At 55.2% G+C, this 21,180-nt stretch overlaps 9 protein-coding genes and 1 non-coding gene across 10 annotated transcripts; 5 read left to right on the top strand and 5 right to left on the bottom strand.

The window, feature by feature from the left end:
* Positions 1–117: 117 nt before the first annotated feature.
* Positions 118–1,711, bottom strand: LTR77_006604 (uncharacterized protein; the record flags this gene model as incomplete). The annotated part of the gene is made up of 4 exons (XM_064803845.1): positions 118–789; positions 907–1,218; positions 1,242–1,300; positions 1,354–1,711. The coding sequence occupies 4 exons, from the start codon at positions 1,709–1,711 to the stop codon at positions 118–120; spliced, it is 1,401 nt and encodes a 466-aa protein (XP_064657646.1).
* Positions 1,712–3,013: 1,302 nt separating this feature from the next.
* VMA13 (H(+)-transporting V1 sector ATPase subunit H) lies at positions 3,014–4,514 on the top strand (the record flags this gene model as incomplete). Its single annotated transcript, XM_064803844.1, has 2 exons — positions 3,014–3,308; positions 3,358–4,514. The coding sequence occupies 2 exons, from the start codon at positions 3,014–3,016 to the stop codon at positions 4,512–4,514; spliced, it is 1,452 nt and encodes a 483-aa protein (XP_064657645.1).
* Positions 4,515–5,580: 1,066 nt separating this feature from the next.
* LTR77_006602 (uncharacterized protein) lies at positions 5,581–6,999 on the top strand (the record flags this gene model as incomplete). The annotated part of the gene is made up of 2 exons (XM_064803843.1): positions 5,581–6,836; positions 6,876–6,999. 2 exons carry the CDS (start codon positions 5,581–5,583, stop codon positions 6,997–6,999), a joined length of 1,380 nt encoding a protein of 459 aa, XP_064657644.1.
* A 412-nt stretch (positions 7,000–7,411) lies between these two features.
* Positions 7,412–8,866, top strand: LTR77_006601 (uncharacterized protein; the record flags this gene model as incomplete). Its single annotated transcript, XM_064803842.1, has 1 exon — positions 7,412–8,866. The coding sequence occupies one exon, from the start codon at positions 7,412–7,414 to the stop codon at positions 8,864–8,866; it is 1,455 nt and encodes a 484-aa protein (XP_064657643.1).
* A 452-nt stretch (positions 8,867–9,318) lies between these two features.
* On the bottom strand, positions 9,319–9,438 carry LTR77_006600. The gene has a single exon. It is a non-coding gene; the product is annotated as a tRNA-Ser (tRNA).
* A 266-nt stretch (positions 9,439–9,704) lies between these two features.
* On the top strand, positions 9,705–11,297 carry LTR77_006599 (uncharacterized protein; the record flags this gene model as incomplete). Its single annotated transcript, XM_064803841.1, has 3 exons — positions 9,705–9,818; positions 9,952–11,181; positions 11,232–11,297. 3 exons carry the CDS (start codon positions 9,705–9,707, stop codon positions 11,295–11,297), a joined length of 1,410 nt encoding a protein of 469 aa, XP_064657642.1.
* Positions 11,298–11,653: 356 nt separating this feature from the next.
* Positions 11,654–13,347, bottom strand: LTR77_006598 (uncharacterized protein; the record flags this gene model as incomplete). The annotated part of the gene is made up of 2 exons (XM_064803840.1): positions 11,654–12,103; positions 12,259–13,347. 2 exons carry the CDS (start codon positions 13,345–13,347, stop codon positions 11,654–11,656), a joined length of 1,539 nt encoding a protein of 512 aa, XP_064657641.1.
* Positions 13,348–13,618: 271 nt separating this feature from the next.
* Positions 13,619–14,597, top strand: SEC13 (GTPase-activating protein S13; the record flags this gene model as incomplete). The annotated part of the gene is made up of 2 exons (XM_064803839.1): positions 13,619–13,776; positions 13,835–14,597. 2 exons carry the CDS (start codon positions 13,619–13,621, stop codon positions 14,595–14,597), a joined length of 921 nt encoding a protein of 306 aa, XP_064657640.1.
* A 396-nt stretch (positions 14,598–14,993) lies between these two features.
* Positions 14,994–16,939, bottom strand: LTR77_006596 (uncharacterized protein; the record flags this gene model as incomplete). The annotated part of the gene is made up of 4 exons (XM_064803838.1): positions 14,994–15,853; positions 15,905–16,250; positions 16,368–16,411; positions 16,471–16,939. The coding sequence occupies 4 exons, from the start codon at positions 16,937–16,939 to the stop codon at positions 14,994–14,996; spliced, it is 1,719 nt and encodes a 572-aa protein (XP_064657639.1).
* Positions 16,940–17,790: 851 nt separating this feature from the next.
* Positions 17,791–20,496, bottom strand: LTR77_006595 (uncharacterized protein; the record flags this gene model as incomplete). The annotated part of the gene is made up of 2 exons (XM_064803837.1): positions 17,791–18,864; positions 18,916–20,496. The coding sequence occupies 2 exons, from the start codon at positions 20,494–20,496 to the stop codon at positions 17,791–17,793; spliced, it is 2,655 nt and encodes an 884-aa protein (XP_064657638.1).
* Positions 20,497–21,180: the final 684 nt, after the last annotated feature.

Here is a 21,180-nt window from a genome sequence, read left to right as displayed (position 1 = left end):
TGAATTCCTACGACGGCCTGGACGTGCCCTATTCCTACCATACGTCAAAAAACATCTTGAAAAACTATTCACAGCTCGTCTTCTCATCCTCTATCGTGGTCCGGTGCACTTCACTGACTATGAATCCCCCATCACCCTCCCCAACAACCACCCCCCAAACGTCTTCTCCCCCGGACTCCCCACACACCTCCCCACCCTATTCCCCGCCCCTCCCCTCAGCCAATCTCCCGTATCCCCCGCCACCTCCCCCTCATCCCCATCCGCCCTCTTCTTCCTGTCCCGTCGATCCACCACACACATCCCCCTCGTCCACTGCCCTGCCACTTCGACCCTGATGTCCTCGTTCTTCTGCACCGCCCATTTCGGGTCGGAGGCGGCCATGCAGTACCACACGCACAACGGGTCGTGCAATGCGAGGGCGACTTCATCCCCGCTGATGGATGGGTGCAGGGATTCGACTTTTTCGAACGTCGCGGACATGAACGCCGCCATCCATTCTGCCATCGGCGATCTGGCGTCGAGGTGTGGGTTGATGGTGGAGCGGAACTCGCCGCGGGTGAGGCTGTGGCGTTCGGTGATGTCGAGGGGGAAGAGGGTGAGGTTTAGCTGTCTGGATAGCTTTTTGGGGTAAGGCGAGAGGTGGGGCGGGGGGTGTTGGCCTTCCGGCTGCCCGGGGGGTGCGGGGGGGATGGGCGGCATGGTTGTGTGGGGGTGGGGGGATGTGAGGGCCAAGAGGCGGGCGGCGGCCATGGAGTCGGCGAAGATGTTGAATTCGGCGACGGGGGTCATCTGGTTGCGGGTGTTTAGCGCAGTTCTGAGGGGGGTGGGGGGTTGTTTGATGAGTCTGAAGGGCGGCTCGTCGACACTTGAGGGTTGATTGGGCGGGAGAAAGGGCGGTTGACGTACATTGCCTGGTCCGTCGATGTTGCCGCCCATCACGACTACTTCCTGCACTCGAAGGAACGTCTCCGGGTCTTCTGCTGCGGCGAGAGCGAGGTTGGTCAATGGACCTATGGCGATGATTGAGATGGTGTCTGGTTCGTTCTCGCGAAGCAGTCGAAGGATCTCTGTATGGCCTGGAGAGCGGGAGGGTGTGAAGATGGACTCGGCGTCCGTCTTTTTTAGTTCTTCCTCAATCATCCCTTTCTCGGGGTTGTTAGAGTCTTCGACTGAGTTGAAGAGGCCTTTCCAAGTATCGGCGGGCGTCATATGCGGATGCTGGGAGGCGTCAGCTCAAGCACGTAGATCGGGTGATTGAGACTTGCGCTCTCGTGTATCCCACCGAGCCCATCCTTCCCATCTGCCGTTCGTCAGTAATTGAACCTCTCCCCCCTCGTAATCCATACTACCCACGAAAGAAATCCGCCATTAACTTCTCATCCGCCAACGGATGATCCGGTCCAACAGCAACGAGCGGTTTCGACTTGCGCAGCGTCTCGAACCCAGGATCTCGGCCAACGCTTTTCCGCCACGCAATCTCCTTTTCGATGTGGTAGAAGAGGGAGACGACGTTCCGCAAACAGCTTTGCACGTCGATGTTGCCGTATGTGGCGGAGATGAGGAGAATTTCCAACTCAGAAGGAATGGCCGAGCATGCTAGGAGCATTGCTAGTATGTCGTCGACGCCCTGGTGGGAGGTTAGTTCGTGTTTGACAGTGGTTTCTGGGAGACTTGCCGGATCGGTATCGATTATGATCTTTCGAGGAACCATCTTGGTGTTCGACAACGAGACAGTCGAAGTATACTGACGAGTCGTCAATAGATGAGGTGGTGATGGTTGTTCAAATGTCTGTCGAAACGCTGAAAATCCAACACGAACAAGACCTGTAGGTTTAGACGATTGATATCCAGTCGATTGCTTAAGCATAAGGCTACGAAGACGAGATGATTGTACAGACTTAAACATCAATGAGGAGGTATTGAATGGAATCGACAACACGGAAGACGACCGCTTCCAAATTGACTTTTATGTCAAGACATCTGTCCACTTTCTCGCTTGCTAACCAGCTTGTCCACCAGTCTCAATATCAAAATCGCAAAACTTCACAGCCTGGACCTCTCTTCTTCTTTCTTCATACAATGTCATAAGGCCACCATTAGAGTCTCGGTGCGAACTCTTTCAATGTTTGTACAGATCCCACGAGGTCTCCTAGCGTGCTCCGGTCGCCTTAGAATGAGCTACGCTCGCTGTTCACTTCGCCCCAAAATTTCACAAGGGGGTGTAAGATAGAAAGTGATGCGTGACAGATTTTTTACATATGTACAGGCATTTCGCAATGCTGGCTTCTTGATATGAACCTACTTGCCTTCTGCGCGCTGCTTCAGCTTGAGGCTGGACGGAAGTTAGTAGCATACCACGGCGATGAAGGAGGGTACGAGCTTACCGCAGGAGGTTTGCCTTGGGACAGCTAACTGTTGACGCTTCATCGCCATTCCGCTGATAGAATAAATCACAGCACTTGTATAGTTGGTCGACCTGGCAGGCTATGAGCAGAGCACAAAACTGTTACGAGGCAAGGGACAGGCCTACAAGATCCTGGCACTTTCCCTCATCGTAGTTGTTCTTCTGAATGCAATCTGGTCTTCGTCAGTCGCTGGAGAGATGCCGCGGGACTGCGAGCAGACGGGACTCACCTTGAAGGGCGCATGCTCGAGGGTGGCAAGGCGGATCGTACTTTACATCCTTCTCGAGGTCCGGCTGCAGGCGGTCGTGAGCAATGAACGAAGACCTGAAGCAGTCTTGCCTTACCATCCTCACGACAGTATCTATCTATTCAATACCTGCGAAGGCCCTCTCTGTAGATAGGAGGTAATGGTAAATGGTCAAGATACATACAACGAATGTCTACAATATCCTGCCCTTCAAATCCAGAGCGAAGCTTGTGCCAATCCAGAAAGCTAGCTCTGAACGTCAGAGGCCGCAGCTTCACGAGTAGCACATTGACCTCTACAACCACCATTGGACCTCACCACCACAGCACAACACCTTCCAACCTCGAGTGTATCTGCAACAATGTCGCTCGACCCTCCTGGCTACATCCTCTCGCTGCAGAACAACATCCGCGCACGACCAATAAGCTGGGAGGGAGCTGTACGAGCAAAGACCATCACCGATGCAGACCTCAAGAAGATAAAGGCCATAGACAAGGTGCGAAAGGAGCAGCGGAAACAGACCATTGAGGCGGATGTGCCGACATACACAGCTCTGTTGCTTGGAGATGGCGAGAGCAAGAGCATATTCGAGACGGCTGCGAAGCGGACAGATATCGTGAACTACATGCTGGTGCTCACAGGGGACCTTATTGATGGTATGTAGAACTGGAATGAGGAAGTCGTAACCCTGGCTAACGAACACAGACATACCCGCTCTCACCGACTCCCTGGTCAAGCACCCGCACCCCTACAAGCCTCTACTCCCGCTTCTGAAGCAGTCCGCCAGTCCCGAAGAACCCATACCTCTCCTCGCCTCCTCTGTCCTCTCCTCGCTCCTCTCGCATGCCCTGATCGCGCAGCCAAAGTCCACGCCTGAAATCGACGAAGCGCTGCCGAAGCTCTACTCGTACATCGCTACACTTTCAAACACCTCCGACTCCAACCTTCAAGATATTGGCGTTCAGGAGTACAGCGCGCTCTTGCGAACCACGAAGTCGAGACAGCAGTTCTGGCAGCAGCGAAAAGAGACGCTTGGCCCGCTCATGGACATTCTGCGAACGGCGACTGGTGGGAAGGATACGGACAGCACGATCGTGGGCGGCTCCAGTGGCACGAGTATACGCAGCGCAACAGAGTCGAACATCAAAGTCGGCGGTGGTGTAGGTCTGCAACTTTTATATCACGTCCTGATGGTCATCTGGCAGCTCTCGTTCGAAGGGAAGCTTGTTGGCAAGGGTTTGGACGAGGAACACGACATCATCCCGCTGTATACGCATCTGCTTCGAGTTTCACCAAAGGAGAAGACGACGCGGCTGGTGCTGGGAACGCTCAACAATCTGCTAGCCTACAACAAGTCAACTCTGATGCCCGCCGCCCTACCAGCCAAGCTTCCGGCAGTGCTTCAGAATCTCAAGACACGGCATCTGAACGATCAGGACCTCAATGAAGACCTCGACAGCCTTTCGGAGATGATGAAGGAGTACACCTCTTCTCAAACCACATTCTCCGAGTACGCCTCAGAAGTGAACAGCGGGCATCTGCGGTGGTCACCACCTCACAAGAACGGCGACTTCTGGCGCGAGAACGCTCGAACGATCATCGACGAAGACAAGGGCGAGCTCTGCAAGAAGCTGGCCGAGATCATGAGCAAGGAGTGGGCGAACGACAAGCAGGTCCTCGCCATTGCCTGCAATGATGTTGCTTTCTTGGTCAAGGAATGTCCGGAGAAGAGGCAGCAGCTGGAGCGGTTTGGCTTGAAGACGCGGGTCATGGCGTTGATGCAGGATGAGAATGAGAGTGTGCGGTGGGAAAGTTTGAGGGCGGTGGGGGAGTGGTTGAGGTATAACTTTGACAAGCAGTAGTTGGGCTGGGCGTGGACGGGGAGACCAGTTGTGTAGCGTTCCAGTTACAGTGTACGATGCATCTGTTGCGCGAGATCATCATCTCCGTTTTGATCCCATTGTTCAGCAACGTGAACATGACCTGGAGCCCTCCAAACAGCGCCACACATCACGTGAATGCACCGCCACAGGCTCTAACGTCACTTCCATCTCCTTGGACGATAACGACGATAACTTGAACTTCTAAGCGCGGACCGTTTCGCCGAGTGCAACAGAACAGCAAAACGAATTCACCCGAGGCTTGACAGACCCAGGGCGATGAGCAAGAGGTGAACGCCGTCAACGTCAATTCGAACGCCAGCAGAAGAAAGCCCTCCCGGAAGCCTCCACCAAGAAACCTGTTTCACTTTGGAGCGACTCTACCGCGATCTGCGCTTACCTGCCAACACTAGAAATCTTGAAGCCGATCTCTGTGGCTGAGCAGGAGATGGTGCTCCGTGATAGGCCAGCGCCACGTTATCTTTTCTGGAGAACAGCCACAGGTCTGCTCGTGCTTCCACGTTGCGACGTCAAACGGCCTGGGCAACGCTCTTCCTTGTCGCTGGACCGGTCCCGGGGCTCGTTCTTCATCGTGCAGTGCCCTGCTTCTCAGGCGCTGGCTCCGACTCGCAAGGCCTGGGGGGTGCCAGCCACTGACATGTCTCCAACCGCTTTTCTGGAAAGACTCGCTTAGACGGGTGAAGCAGCTTTGAACGAATGTATCCTCCATTGAGTATATCGAAGGACGATCTCGCAACAATAGTCGCCGGCATTACTCTGTGGCATGCACAGCCTTGGTTCTCGAAGCGCCTTTGACATCTCTACACTTCGTTATCCTCTCCGACTGTGCCGGGTGAGTGGGTTCATGGTATACCCTTGACTCTTCAATACCCTGTCTGAACTCTAGTCATCTACTGTCAACTGCGCTGTCTGCCACACATTAAACCTTCACCACTCTCTTCCTATGCTTTTGCGATTGTTCTGCAACATCTTCTCCGTTTTATCAAGAACAATCGTACACATCAGCACGCTGTTGTAAACACCCACCATGGTTCGCCCTACGATAATCGGGCGTGCGCTTGCCTTTGGCCTCTTGACCTCTTCCACAGAAGCAGGACGAATCCGGATACGACAGCCTCAAGCAACTTCCGCATCTCCAGAAACACAAGAATCCGCATCAGACACAGCAACGGCGCCCGCCACAACGACAACACAGGATGTGCCGCAGGCATTGCTTAGCATCGCCGACTCACTCATAGACGCAAACTATCCGTCGCAGACGATCGAAGACATCAGAACACTCTCGTGGCCAACAACGGTTGTGATTGGTACTCAGACGTACACCATCGGGTCCGAATCAACAGCCACTTCCAGCAGTACGCCAACTTCGCAGACTTCGCAAACATCGAAGACAGATGCAGCAAGCACAACCAACGACATCTCCAAGCCTGAGGAAACAGAAGTTAAATCAGCTTCCGAGCCGAGTCATAAAGCGGACGACAAGCGACTAGCCATCATCATCGGTGTGGTCATCGGAGTCGTCGTCCTGATCGTTCTGGGCACTGTATTCTGCTGTCTCCACCGTCGGAAGAAGGACAACGGAAGCTTCTTCTTGCGCCGCAGCACACCATCGGTGAGATCGAACGGATCCTGGATGCCTGGAAGCCAGCGTCCAGACACCTATGGACACACCGCATATGTATCAGCAGGAAAGCAGGGTCCGGACACCTTTGGCAACACCGCATATGTATCACCAGCAATGTCGAGTCCCCACCAGCGCAAGTATCCGCAGATGTCAACCATCGAACGCGGTACCACTCCTCCAGTCGATGCGCATCCAGCTTATCTGCACCACGAGAGCAGCCGATCGACATCAGATGAGAACCCGTTCTACACGCCCGAGGAGCGCTCGCAAAGTGCACTCAACCCGCAGGAGCTAGACAGCCAAGCGATAGCACAGATCGATCACGCTGACCCAGCCAACCGACAATCCTCGGATTCAATGCGACAATCGCGGCCACCGACCCCGTTCTCACCGCTGATGATGATGCAAAGTGGCCCGGCCGCGAGACCACAAGTCCACCAGAACCCGTTCTCTTCGCCCGAAGACGAGGAGGCGGATGATGTCGTCTCGCCTATCGTCCCACCGACAAGAAATCCAGAGCGGAGATACTCGCCTATGGTGCACTATCCATCGTGGGACGAAGTAAGCGCGTTCTCCTTCTCCGGCAGCGAGAGAGATGCCCGACAGCAAGAGGAAGGTGGAGATGGTTGGCGCCCGGAGAGGGAGCGGAAGGCTGGGAGGTATGAGCTTGCATGAGGCATGATTTGATGGTTTGATAGCGTGAGGCGTTTGGATGGTTGGTGGATTGCCCGTGGCATTGCGATGATGACGGACTTTTTGGTCCTAGATACCCTCAGCATTCGCTTTGGATGCCTGTACGTACAGATCCGCAGGACGGCATAATTGCTACTCATGCTACACTTCCGTTCCTCTTCCGGTGTTTGGATTATTTGCAGTCTGCCGGAGATATTATAGCGTCATTCTGTGACATTGAACGCTGAGCTTTGTTGTTGATTGATCGGTCATGTTTGTCGAAGGTGAAGGTTAAGGTGCGAGTGTGGCGTAGTGTGGCTGACCAATTCGTTCGCGTCTGGATCGCGTCGACCTCGAGAAAGCGCATGCCGCTTGGAGGGACAAAGAACAACATTACAGCACTCTACAGCTACAACGCCCCGTCTTACTTCAACATTGGCTCGACCACATAGCTACAATTGGATCTAGCCGGTATCGCATCAACAGCATCGCATACTGCGCAGCAACAATACCCAGCAGTAGGATATCGCAACAGCATTGTAGAGATGGTAGGTATGCCAGTATGAAGGTCGATGTGAGCAGAGTTAACGGCAGACAGAACTCTCGAGCGCTCCGGCGACTGGCAGCAGACCATGGTGCACTGCACAGCCAACCTCTACCACCAAACTACCTCTTCCCTCCAGCCGGCTCGAACAACGACGACCTAACACAACTCGACATCCTCCTGGCAGGACCCACTCATACCCCATTTTCAGCAGGCGTATGGAAACTCCACCTTACCATTCCGACAACATACCCTCAACAACCGCCGACTGCGAACTTCCGGACAGCAATCTTCCACCCGAACGTAGATCCGCAGACGGGTGGTGTATGCGTGGAGACGCTGAAGCGCGACTGGGACAGCAAGCTTACGCTGAGGGATGTGCTGGTGACGATCAGCTGTCTGCTCATCCAGCCGAACCCGGATAGCGCGCTGAATGCGGAGGCGGGTGCTTTGATACAGGATGATTACAGGGCGTTCTCGCAGAGGGCGGAGTTGATGACCAGTATACAAGCTGCGATTCCGCAAGTTTTGCGAGAGGCTGCGCAGGAAGCGCAAGATCGGGGGCAGGAGAGGGGAGTCAAGACGACTGAAGATGAAATGAGGGATGTTCGGGAAAAACAACCCGAGGCACCTGTGCGAGCGAGGAGAGCAACGGCAAGGCAAAGGGGGGGAGGGACGTCTCGAAGATCTGACGGGTCTCCGACTGGTGGCGCGGTGAGGAGGCGTCACAGGCAGCCGGCAGGCAATCCTTTTGTCGTTCAGGCTGGCAATGATGATGTCTTTGGCGGTTCTTCCAGATCAGGTCCAGAAGCAACCAGAATCCATGAGGACGACGACAGCAGCATGGTGGATGAGAATCAGGAGAATGACGAGGCTAGATCGCCCGTGAAAGCGCCCACACCCAAAGTCGCCGCACCACGAAGACCGCAAGGCGCCCCAGTCCCTCTAGGTGAACTGACTCTCGACGACATTGCATCCGATAGCAACGACGAAAGCGAAGAAGCCGAGTACCCTCCCAGCCCGCGAAAGAGTCCAGTCAAGCGCCGACAGCAGCACAGCAACAGCAACGAAACCGCAAGCCGAGCAGAAAGCAGCAACACAGCCGCTGCACGAGCACGAAATCTAACGCCTCAGAATAACCCTCAGCTAAAACCACCCGCTGAAAATTCACCCTTCGTCGATTCCTCATTCATGGAACCTCACCATTCACTTTCGCCTTGCAAGCAGAAGAACAACCTCTTCACGCCTGGACCTGCGCGGAAACCGCTATTTCCTTCACTGCATACACCGAAGCATGATGGAGGTGTGTTCAAGCCGCGATCTCCTTCTTCGGCGGAGAAGAAGCGGGAGGAGGCGAGAAGGAGGGTGGAGTTGGAGGCGAAGCTGTGGGAGATGTGTGGGAAGAATGTGGGTAGGTGGAATAGAGGGGATTTCGATGGGGAGCCGTTCAACATCAAGGCGAAGAGGTGGTGATTCTTCCAATTCTCTTTCTCTTCATCAATCGAGTTCAATGACGAATACATGACCCTTTCTTGGTCTCGAAAAACTACAGCCAAATCTACTACATTGCGTACCGCTTTTCCGTTCCTGTCCAATGTCTTGTCGAATGTCACGTGCCAAGCTTCTTTTCGTCTCGTCTCAGTAAAACCAAAATGATTTTATATTCTCATCATCGGTCCATGGATGGAAGGACAACATACCCAAGGCCAATATACTTGCTTGTGTCGCTCCGTGGACCACAGTACGAACAAAAAGCACGACGTCGTCGGGTTTTTGGCCGTCAAGCTGCCTAGCCGGTCCCCAATGCTCCCCCCGACTACCAGACACCCACCACATCCAACAAAAGCAAAAGGTGAAGGCCAGGAGGCTCTTGTCGTCGACGTTGGCAGGACTAATCAATATTCGGTTAGCCCTAATGAAATTGGAGGCATAGACTGGTGAGAGCATACCTCGAACCTACGCCCCCGAAGGGAATTGATCAACAATTGCTCGAACGAATCGAAGCAAGTTCTAGTCAATCGCATTAACCACTTTGCTACAACGCCTTGGTGGTTACTCTGTCAAGCACTGGAAGCACAACTTTTTAAAATGTTATATGTCACATTTTAAACCTCACCCGAGCTAGAGCCGAGTGATCTCCGAGAAGCCCACCAAAGACTCAACTTGAGACCTCACGATACTGCGGACAACCTGGTATACAATTTTCCAACGCCACGGACCGACTGACGCCGATTAAGAGCATACCTACTGTCACGTTGTATCGCACAGACGGATCCATCTCAGATGATGACCAGAGAACAAAGACATCAGAATGGACTACCTGATCCGCTTCACCCAAATTCATGAGTCCTTCCGCAAACCAGAGACAGACGCTCTTGCTACCCTGGCCAATATCGATTTGGAATGGGTGTTCTATTCTGAAGAAGTATGTATCACGGAAGGCGAGGGGCGAGGGATCCCAATTGCACAAGCACCAACTTGATCAGAGGTGGTACGGCCTACCCTTCGTCCTTCGCCTGTCCAATTCATATGACGAATAAGTTCTAACGAAAGTCTAGTCTCCCTTCGCCATCGTACGCTTCCCACAGCCACAGGCAAAGGACTCCGCCGCTGCAGCCCGGTCCTTAATAACCCGCTCGATCCTCAGCTACAGCATCTACGAACTATGGGGCTCCGGCCACGACTACCCATCCCTCCACGCTGATGTCCGCCACCGCACTTCAGCCTTATGGCCCCAACACTGCCATTCCACCTTCCGCTTCGAGGTCGACGCTTTCCAAGGTAGCCACACCGCTGCCGAACACCGGGACATCATCGAATCCTTCGCCTACACCGGCTTCCACGGACCCATCCGCATGCGCAACCCGGACAACCAATTCGTCGTCTTCGAGGAATATGAACTCGACGCTCCCATTCCGAAGTGGACATGTCTAGGCAGACTCATTGCAGAAAGCGGCCGCAAAGCGATCAACAAGTACAGTCTCAAGAAGCGTAGCTACATCGCCACTACGTCTATGGATGCGGAGCTATCGCTGGTAACGGCAAATCTGGCGCATGCTGCGGATGGCAAATTGTGCTATGACCCATTCGTTGGGACGGGATCGTTCCCACTTGCTTGTGCGCATTTCGGAGCTTCAGTTTTCGGAAGTGATCTGGATGGTCGTAGCATTCGTGGGAAGAAAGGTAGGGATGTCAAGGGCAACTTCAAGCAGTACGGTACTTCATCACTGTACCTTGGTGGGTTTGTCGCAGACCTCACGAACACTCCTCTACGACGAGAGCGCTTTCTGGACGCGATCCTCTGCGATCCTCCGTACGGTGTGCGCGAAGGTCTCAAAGTGCTCGGCAGCAACAAGCCCTCGCTACAAGAAGAGGTACTTCTAGCGGACGGCCAGCCAGCTCATCTCGCGGCGAGCTACCTGCCTCCGAAGAAAGTCTACAGCTTCACACGCATGCTGGGCGACATTCTGGACTTCAGCGCAATTATGCTGGTCGATGACGGCCGACTATGCATGTGGATGCCTGTTGCAGGGGCGACCGCAACGGATGAAGAAGATGATACTGACGCCACCGAGGAATATGCCGTACCACAACATCCTGCTCTTGAAATTGTCAGCGAGTGCACACAGCATTTCAACAAGTGGTCGAGGCGGCTACTCACCTACCGACGAAGGCATGACTCCTGTGTAGACGGTGATGCAATGCTGGCTTACCGAGCTGAGAGACTAGGGCTCCAGAGCGTGAATGGGGTTGGCACGGCAGATGACTTGAACTCCTTCCGACGAAAGGTGAGCACTTCTAGGGGTCGTATTCCAGGGTTTGCTAATGTTCTTTACAGTATTTCCAAGGCTTCCTGGATCCCGCTCTACCACGAAAGCATGAGAAGCTGCCTCACACGTACTAGCAGCCGCACGCCTTCCTCCCGCAGCTTTCGCAAAAATCTTGACTCTTCACGATCCACGGCCTACGCCAGGCGTTCCCACTTCAGGAGTCTGCAACTTCTCCTCCATTCCAGTCATGCCTGCCTCCAGTACGGGCTGGTCATTCCGAACTCGTCATCTGATCGTCACGTCAGAATGTCTTCGCGTCAGACCCCGAGTCCTCCTCGCTTAAGCAGATTTCGCGGGCGGCGAAGTATGTGTCCAAGGCCGAAAATTCGTGAAAGCGTACGGACTTTCAGCCGGCTCTGGATCATATGGGTCTGCCAACAGCCAAAAAGCGTCTCAGCAAACGCCATTTCGAACAAATCGTCATTCAGACTCAGTGCATCCCCGGCGCCGGCTGTCCACCCACACGACCCGGCGTAGGCGAGTCCCAGCGCTCCCACTTGCCGCCATCAGTAGGCCGCGGCGGCGACGCACCACGATCTGTCTTCATCTCAGACCATCCACGCTGTCGCAAGTCGCCGTAAAAGATGCCCGCGGGAAAGGAGTCATGGGCGGAGGAGGCGGTGGACGTACCTATATCGTTTGTCGAGTTTCCTCCGTCGTTCGCCGATGGCTGGTTGAGGAGATCAACGACTTCTTGGCCGTCACGCAGGTCGATGGGATAGCGATGCGAGTCGTGGTCTTGCTCGTGGGGAGGAATCGTCTGGCCGTAGTCGTAGGGAGCAGCGTTGACTGATTGGATATGCGGCGTCTGCTCGCTGTTGTCGAAGTGCACAGTCTTGTTCGCCGCCGCCGCATCAGAGGCAGTAGCGAAGCCATCGGCCTACAACCAGATTTCGTCAGCGTTTGAGCCTCGCCTATCAGCTACCGATATGGAGATTCCCAATGGTCGAACTGATGCTCCTCGCTCCAGCCATGCTCCTCATGAGTATCAAACTCAGGCGGCGGTGTGCGTGGGATGCGCGAAGAGTTGCGAACATTGAGTAGGTCAGGGGTAGCAGTGCCGGAGCCATATGCGCTATCAGGTGCGGATGCTGGGGGTGAAACATGCTTGCTGAGGGGCGGACGCACAGTTTCGACCATTTTGTCACCTTCAACCTTGATCTCCCGATCGCGCAGCCTCCGCATCAGACCCAGGAATTGCGAGTTGCGAAATTTGGCAGTCTTGTTGTGTTCGACTTTCTCCAAAAGCTCTTGTGCGGTCTGGGCTAATGCATCGTCGTCGTTCTGATGCCTCGAGTCCTCCATTTGCTGGTCTTCAGGATGGGCATGTTGCTCCTCCATTGGCTCCAGCCTTTGAAAGTCGTCCTCGTGACCATGTTGGTGAATCTCTCCCGTGGCCACAGCCTCAGCGACGTTCGCTTCAGCACTTTGTTTGAACATTTCGAGTTGATCTAGATCGCCAGTCGAAGCCCCACTAACATACGCCGACTCCTCAGCATTTCCAGCCTCCTCTTGTCGCTGCTCGCCTGCCATGAGAGCGTCTCTCGCCTGATCGAATGCCTGCTCGAATGCCGCCTCGTCGAATTGCTCGGTGACAGCCTGCTTCCCTTTCGACTGCATAGGCTGGGCAAAGCTCGGTTGCGAAAAGTTATTCTGGTAGCCGTTCATGCCATGTCTAGCCATATACTGGAACGCCTGCGGTGACGGAGCAGCATTCTGAGTTCGAGGCGTTGTTTGAGCAATATGCTGTCGAAAGCCTTGCGCCCAGTCATTGCCAGCATGGCTAGACTGGGGCACATACTGCTGATGTTGCTGGAAGGGCGGAGGAGAGGATATCTGCATCCTCTGGAAGTCGGAGGCCCATGACGGGGCTTGAGCGGGTCCAGCTGGACCAAAAGATTGCGGGTGGAATCTGGGAAGATCAGGCAGTTCGGATGGTGGCAGACCAGCTTGGAATGCCTCGAACTCGGGATCTAGCAGGCCAGCATTGGGATCTGCTGAACGGAAGCCCTGTGCTGGAGCATGGCGAGATGTGAGCCGGTCTTGCTGGAGTGTCCGGTCATATTGTGTCTGTTTGCTGAACTGCTGTAGCGGGTTCGATGGTCCGCATAGTGCGTCAGACATGTCGACTAGTTATAGAAGCGCATAGAGTAGGGAAAGGAAACGCTGACAGAAGGAAGATACATATGAACGAAGGATGACTTTCATCTCTCACATGTCATCCGCCTACCCACCACTTCTGCCGAACCTCGGCCTCGTTCGCCGCCTGACACTCCCGCTGTGCAGAAGTCGTTGCATGAATGTCGACTTCTGCCCGCCCGTCGAAGTTGCCAGGTACACCTTGAATTAAACAATCACGAGCGATCCAATACCAAATACCACAACAACCGCCACAATGACACAAGTCATATCAAGCTCCGGCCATGATGACATGATCCACGACGCCGTCCTCGACTACTACGGCCGGCGACTTGCGACCTGCTCCTCTGACAAGACAATTAAGATATTCGAAATCGAGGGGGACCAACATAGATTAACAGAAACGCTGAAAGGGTACCGTCTACACTTGCGGAACACGTAAGGCAGGATTCAAGCTGACAGAAAATCACAGCCACGAAGGCGCCGTCTGGTGCATCTCCTGGGCCCACCCCAAATACGGCACCATCCTCGCCAGCTCGTCCTACGACGGTCGCATCCTCATCTACCGCGAGCAGAACAACTCCTGGCAGCGCATCTACGAGTTCACCCTGCACACCGCCTCCGTCAACCTCGTCGCCTGGTCCCCGCCCGAAGCGGGCTGCCATCTTGCTGCCGCTAGCAGCGATGGCACGGTTAGCGTGCTGACGTTCGAGAACAACACTTTCAGCCATGTCAACTTCGTCGCGCACGGGCAGTTGGGAGCGAATAGTGTCAGCTGGGCGCCGGCGCAGATGCCGGGGAGTTTGACGGGGGCGCAGACGCCCGGGACACAGCAGGGGGTTGTGAGGAGGTTCGTTACGGGTGGGAGTGATAATCTGGTCAAGATCTGGAGCTTCAATGCTGCGGTCGCGAACTACGAGGTTCTGTGCACATTGCAGGGGCACACGGACTGGGTGAGGGATGTAGCGTGGTCGCCGACCCCGTTGTCGAAGTCGTATATTGCGTCTGCGAGCCAGGACCACACGGTGCGGATATGGACGTTGCCGGCGAATGGGGATATGAGTGATGCCAATGCGTGGAAGTGCGAGACGTTGGATTTCGAGGTTGTGGTGTGGAGGGTGAGCTGGAGTATGGCGGGGAATGTGCTCGCCGTGTCGGGCGGTGACAATAGGGTGTCATTGTGGAAGGAGAAGTTGAAGGGTGGCTGGGAGTGCGTGAAGACGATTGAGGAGTGATTGATATGAGTTGGCGAGAGGGCATGAAGCGATGGAGTTACGGCGTCCAACAAGAGGCAGTCGAAAGACCGGCCACCACGAAAGGAACGCTCAGGAGGGTTGATATGCTTTACCACCCATAGATGTTAACATGACCTTGAGCTGGCACCAATCGAACGAACGAGAAACGCTCCATACGTGCTCGTACAAGAGAACTACAATCTTTCTCTAAAGCATGGACAAACCCTTCCCACGCCTGCTCAAGTGATCGAGCTCACAAGTGGTATCATCGCGATAATAGCAGAAGCAAATTTCCGTCCCTCTGCGCCCGCTCGAACGCGTTGGCGTCCTCCCTCCGCCCATTTCAATACACTCGCCATGTTCGGTACAGCCTTGCCGGTCCCACATTGGCAAGTCCTACTGTTGCTTCTGCAAGACCCAGCTCCGCATCGCCATCGAACAGACCCGCTGAATCACCTGCGTCGTACCCTTCTGATCCTCCTGCGAAATGAACGACTGCGCCACCTGCAGCTTCTTCACCTCATCATTCGGGTCATCCGTCTGCGCAATCACAGGCCGCGGTGGGTGGAAGTCCTGCAGTCGGCCTCCAACGTGCCTTGCCACCGCGATCGAGTACAACACGTCCCGGTTCTCCAGCATGCCCAGACTAGCGCGCATGGCAGCCAAGGACTCATTCACTTCCCGAGCTGCGTGTGGGTCCGCGGTGTCATCGCGAGCGGAGGTGAAGCGGCCGAGCAGATGCCAGAAGTGCTGTTCATTGTACTTGCGGTGATCTTGTTGGTGGTCTTGCGAGGGCGCCTGCGGAATGCGCGAAGGTGGCAAGAACTGGCCTGTTAGCAGATTCTCGAGAGTGTCTATCCGGGCGATGACTTGTGATGCAAGCGGATCATTTGTGGCACCGTTCGCTTCGTGACGTAAGGGCGAGCGAGGCATGGCCGCAAGCTGCCACACCAGCCGCGCTTCCAGTGATTGCAATTGCTGGATGGCGGTGAAGTCTTCAGGTCTGGGCCTCATCCGCTCTACGACTTGCATGGTGTAGTCCAGCAGAGGCCGATCTTGTTGCAAGTGGTGTGGTCCTCGTTCACTGTACCAATTAGTCTCAAACAGTTTGTCGAGGCCTGGCGCAAAGTGCAATCTATAGAAGTCCTCGGCCTCGTGTTGTAAAGCTTCTGAGTTGACAGGCGGTGCTTCTCGTGGATGGAATCGAGGCGGTACATCATTTATGCTGAACAGATGGTCTATCGAGACGCGTCTCACTGCACGATGGTTGGTGAGTGCCCTTGCGGAATGGTTTTGATCAAACGTACCCCTTCGTTCAGGCTGCAGAGCGGAGTTGAAGTTGTTCATGGTGGATGGCGGTTCGCCACCGCCTAAAGCCGGATCAACGTATCCAGCTTGACCTTGCATGTTTCGTGGTGAGGTACTGCCCGTGGAAAAGGCGCTTTCGGTGGCAGAGTAGGGATGGGAGGGTCGATACGCTGAAGGTGGTACAGCGCTGTCCTGCGGTGATTGTTCGACCTTCAAATTAGGATGCGCAGAGGGAGCGGGTTGGATATGAGTCGGACCGGGCTGTGGTTTGAAGATGGGGTCGTAGCCCATACACTCGCGTTTACTCTTTTGGCAGTTGCGACACGTGGGATGGTGTTCATCGCACTGCGACGCGTGTTAGCGTTTTGTCGCTGCGAGCTGGAGAAAATAAAGCCTCGCTTGCTTCCTAGGCGTGGCCCGCTCTAAGCGACACGCTTGCTTGACTCTATTGCTTCAACTCACCTTGATGCGCCGCTTTCTACAGGTCAGACATCCCGTTTTTGTTCCTGCATATTGTCAGCGGCCGTCGCATTGCCGCGTTATATATATTCAAAACTATACGCACTCCTCTTGATGTCCTTCTTCGGTCGCGGATTGGGCCCCACCATCATCTGCGGCGGCAGAGCGTATCGCGGCAGCGCTCCTCCATTTTGTCCGTTCACGCCAACGTTCGAGGGCATCGTGGGCGGCATGCCGTTCGCATAGTGGTATTGCGGCGCGTGGTAGGTCGGAGGAGGGTGGTGATGGTGCGCAGGCGGAGGAGGGGGTTGCTGCATCTGCCCGTTCATTGCGACCGTCGCGTACTGCGGCTGCGCTGTCTGCATCATCTGGCCGTTGAAGTCGCCGATAGGAGGCAGCAGCGGCGTGTGCGACGTCGACGTCGGCTGCTTGTGCTCGTGGTCCTGCTGCGGAGAGGCGCGATAGTGCTCGGGCGGGACGTGGTGGGGGTGGAAGTACTGCATGCTTGGTGAATGGCAGGACTCAGGCTGCTCGTCCAGCTGCGCGCCCGCCTTGTCCAGCGTCGAGGGAGGCATTAGGGCACGCACCCGGCACGGCAGCTCACCTCACGCTGCGTCAAGCATTAGCGTGCTCGTCGCTTGACAGGCAGCGTCCGGGGCGTCTAATTTGGCAAAACACGAAATAATCCCTCGAATCGCGGCTGGTAGCGACTGGGAGGCCTGTTCGCTTAGGAGGAGTAGAGAGCACCCCGGCTCGACAGGGTCCAGCCAGCTCGTGCACATTCACCTCGTCTTGTCTTTCCTCTTCGTCTGCACAACCACTCTCAACGATTCACGCGCACAACAATCGATCTTGCTCGAAAGTCCAGATGTCGTGGATGCTTTTCGTCGGACTCTACAGCAAGAATGAAAGGACGGTACGGCAAAAGAGAGAAACAACGCCACGCGAACCCCCCTGTCGGGAAGGTGTCGGGGCAGGCAGGAGCCGTTCCGGCTGACAGCCGACCGTTGCTTTCTCCACGCTGCTGAACAACCTGGTACCATGTAGCGCATCGCTGTGCCTCACGAGAGATTGTGGCAGCTGAACTGGAGAAGATGGCTACTACATACAAGTTCGGAAGCAGATCTCCAGCATATCTCATGCAGATAGCTTGTAATCACCTCAAGTACGACGTGGGCGGTAGGATTATGGGGAAGACCGAAGGGGTCCCAAACACAAAAGATAGATCACCAGACGATCTCGTTGGGACGAAGAAAGTACACAGTCGGGATCGACATTGACAGAGTAGCGTTCGTTCGTAACTCTCATAGGTGCCGTACGCCCAACACCCATAAGCATCATCCCTCCCGCACCATGGTATCTCGCCATCGAAATCATCCAAGCATATACATATGTACGCCCCCCAACAAATCAGTCATTCAATCCACTACCGCCTCTGCCGCTCCTGCAGGATATTCTCATTATGCTCCACCCCCGTCTCCCACGCGCCCCCAAACTGCATATTCTCCATGATCGAGTTCCACTCCGCGTCGCTCATATTCAACATATCGCCCATCCCGCTCGCGCCCGGGGTGAAACCAGTCGGTCCGGGGGTCATGCCGGTATTACCAGGCGTGAGTCCTGTTCCACCACTGCCGGAGCCCCAGTTGGAAGGGAGGACGAAGCCGCTCTGGTCGGTGGAGGTGGGGAAGCTGTTCATGTCGTTGCCGGGATTGGAGGCGGAGAAGGCGTTCATGTCGAAGTCGGTGTAGGCGTCCATGTTGTTGCCTAGCATAGAAGTGAGACGGGCGGGGTCGGTTTGGGACTGCATTTTGGCGGTGGGGATTTGGTCGGGTTGCCAGAGAGGGAGAGTTTTGGGTGAGTAGCCATGAGTAGAAGCGTGGCCGGAGGATGTTTGATGTGTGCTGGAGTTGGGTGTGAGGTGGTCGGCGTCGGGGCTGATGTCCATTGCTGGGTCGTAAGATTGTGGACTTCGCTGAATGCCAGAGCTTTGGTTCGAGGAGCCAGGTGATTGATGGCCGGCGGGTCGGTTGGGCAGGTCGAATGTGCCGCCCATGGCCATAAAGTCGAGACTCTCTTCTGTCATTTCGGTGTTGTCGGTGTTGAAGTTGAAGGTTGGCTGCACAGCAGATGTCGAGTTCAGGTTTGGGTTGCCACTCGGGTCGTTGTAGGCAGCCAGACCCATGTCGCCGTAGTTGGGTCGATGGTCGAGATGGATCTGTTGCATTGGACAGGCCTCTGAGCGATTAGGCCCCATGGGTGAGGTGTTGTTCTGCTGCACCCGCAGCGAGCTGGTGTCTTCAATCCCAGCAGCTTCAAGATCGACGTCTAGTTGCACGAGGAAAGATTCTGTAAGCGGATTTCTTCGCTTAATGGCCTGCATCGCCTGTAGCAAGAATTGCAGGGATGATCGGATCTGAGTGTCCTTCGGCCGTGACTTCAGGTACTGTACAAAGACTCGCGCTGACACGTAGAGGCAGAAGGATATGAACGGATTCATCTAAAGCCATGTTAGTATGTACAATTACCCGAAGCATCGAGAGGAACTTACAGCAGACAAATCCAAATGGCAAATCTGCCTCATAATACTCGCAATCTCCGCCGCCGCCGTGATACACCTCACCTTACTCTCCGCCGAAATCCTCGAAGACATGCGATTCTTATCTGCCTTGAAGATCGCCGCCTGGTGCAGACATATCGTCGATGTGTGTATGCACATGTTCAAGAACACAGTATTCGGATCGTTCAGCCCTGAAGGTAATCGTAGCGTCACCGGAAGCGCCAAAGCGGTGTTCAGCAGGATGTTGTCGAGCATGCGATGCCGCTTCCAGAACTCGCCGTTCAGATCGTCGTCCGCGTCGTCTGGTTCAGGGCGGTGAAGATGTGTGAGATTGCGTCCGAAGAGACATGCCATCAATATCACGCCGGAGAAGCCAGTCAGTTTCGTGGCGCCTTCCGGACTCAAAGCTTCCTGGAGTGTCGGCGTCTTCTGCGATTTATTAAGCTCATACGCCTCCTCGCTCGAAGGCATCGTGCTCATGACATCCTTCTCCTCAATCGTCATCGGCCAACCCGTCCCGATACTCGAATACCGATCCACACAAAACGCAGCCCAGAACGTCCTTCTCCGCTCCTCGCGCTCCGTCCAATCTCGCGGCGGCGGCAGACATTGCTTCACGTCCAACCCAGCTCCATCCAGCCGATGCAACCCCATCATCTGCGTCATACGACACGCCCTCCCCGCCGACATCCACGCGCGCGGGAAGTACATCAACTTAAACTCGTACGTCGCAATCAGCGTCCACGTCTGACAATGCGCGATCGTGATCATGCTCTCGCCGTGCCCTTTCATCTCGTCCTGCTGGATGTACTTCCGCGCTCGCTGGTAGAAGTGCTCTTGCAGATTCTCGTACTTATCCGACACTGCGGCCGCGTTCGCCCACATGGCGTATCGCAAGCATACCGGCGGCCGCATGTGAGGCGCCAGGTTCATCGCAGCGTGGTATCGTGGTCGGTGGATCATGGGTTGCGACGGGTGCACTTTCTCAAAGTATGTTGCGTCCAGGTCGTTGACGACGTCCTGCGTTGGTAAGGGCTCGTCCAGTCCTAGGCCTATCATCTCCCATGGGAAGTGCTCTTCACCGGGCGCAGCGTCCCCAGCACCAGGAACCGCGCATTGCGACGTCGCCATGCTCTCTCCCAGATTGAACACTGGCTCCGCCTGCGTGCTGTTCCCCTGCTGCTGAAACCGCACCCCCTTCCCACCGCCCCAATTCTTCGGCTGCGGCATAGGCGGCACCTCATCCTGTCCCTTCAACAGCGTCTCCACCTGCGCCAGCCTCGCTTCCAGCGCCTTCACATACCCCCTCTTCGGCCCACTCTTCCTCCTAACCTCATCATACGAACATTCATGCTGCAGCCGCGCACAAGTCCCACATGAAGGCTTGCCCCCATCGCACTTCAGCTTCCTCTTGCGACACAGCACACACGCGATCCTCTTTGGCTTCGGCACCTGCCCATTCGTCGTAGCTTCGTCGCCAGCAGGACCTTCGCCCTCCTTCGAAGGTTGCTGCGAGAGGTCGTTGAAGTAGGAGGACTCCTCGGGGGAGTTGTCTTGCGATTCGTTGGACATCGCGGCTAATCCAGCAGAAGTTCAGGAATAGGAAGAGTGTTCAGCAGCGGAGAGAGAGATGCACCGCACCGAACACGCCTCACATCAATCGGCGTACGTATTCGCAGAGCTACCTGAAGGATCGCATTCGCGACTCAATCAGGTGGAGTGTGGACACGGCAGGGGTGGTGGGGGCCAGACCCACGCTCTGTCGACTTTGTTATCAGCGGAGTGACGGTTGCTCTTCTCTCGACGGCTTCTGCGATGTTGAAAGTGTAGAGATGACAAAGCTACGAATCCTTCGGTAGGCCACCCAGCCGTCAAGTCCCTGTAGTCTGCTTGAAGTCTACGCATGATAATGCAGAAGCCAGCTGGTTCACTGAGTTGATCTGCGGCTGAGGCTCCCACCTACCACGTGTGGTGTGAAGACGGCACGGGCGAAATTCTGCTGACCGACGTGCCGCTCTCCGCTGAGTCAGTACGTGTACCACGTATTGGGTCTCGAAGAGGCCTTGGTTGCGATCGAACTGAAGACCGGAAGACGATATATTGAATGACACTTTGATTTCATGCTACACGCCCCTCAGCCTTGCTATCCTACCCAATCTCTGTACGCCAAACTCGCAACAGCGCCGCGCATAACAAGAACAACCTCCAGCCCCTTCAAAGGCAAAGCAAGCCCCCAGAAGCCGTGTGCTCAACCTC

This window comes from Saxophila tyrrhenica (genome assembly GCF_035928015.1).
Source record: "Saxophila tyrrhenica strain CCFEE 5935 chromosome Unknown scaffold_10, whole genome shotgun sequence".
Taxonomy (NCBI): domain Eukaryota; kingdom Fungi; phylum Ascomycota; class Dothideomycetes; order Mycosphaerellales; family Extremaceae; genus Saxophila; species Saxophila tyrrhenica.
Note: the sequence above shows the minus strand (reverse complement) of the source record. Positions and strands in the feature narration are given on the sequence as shown.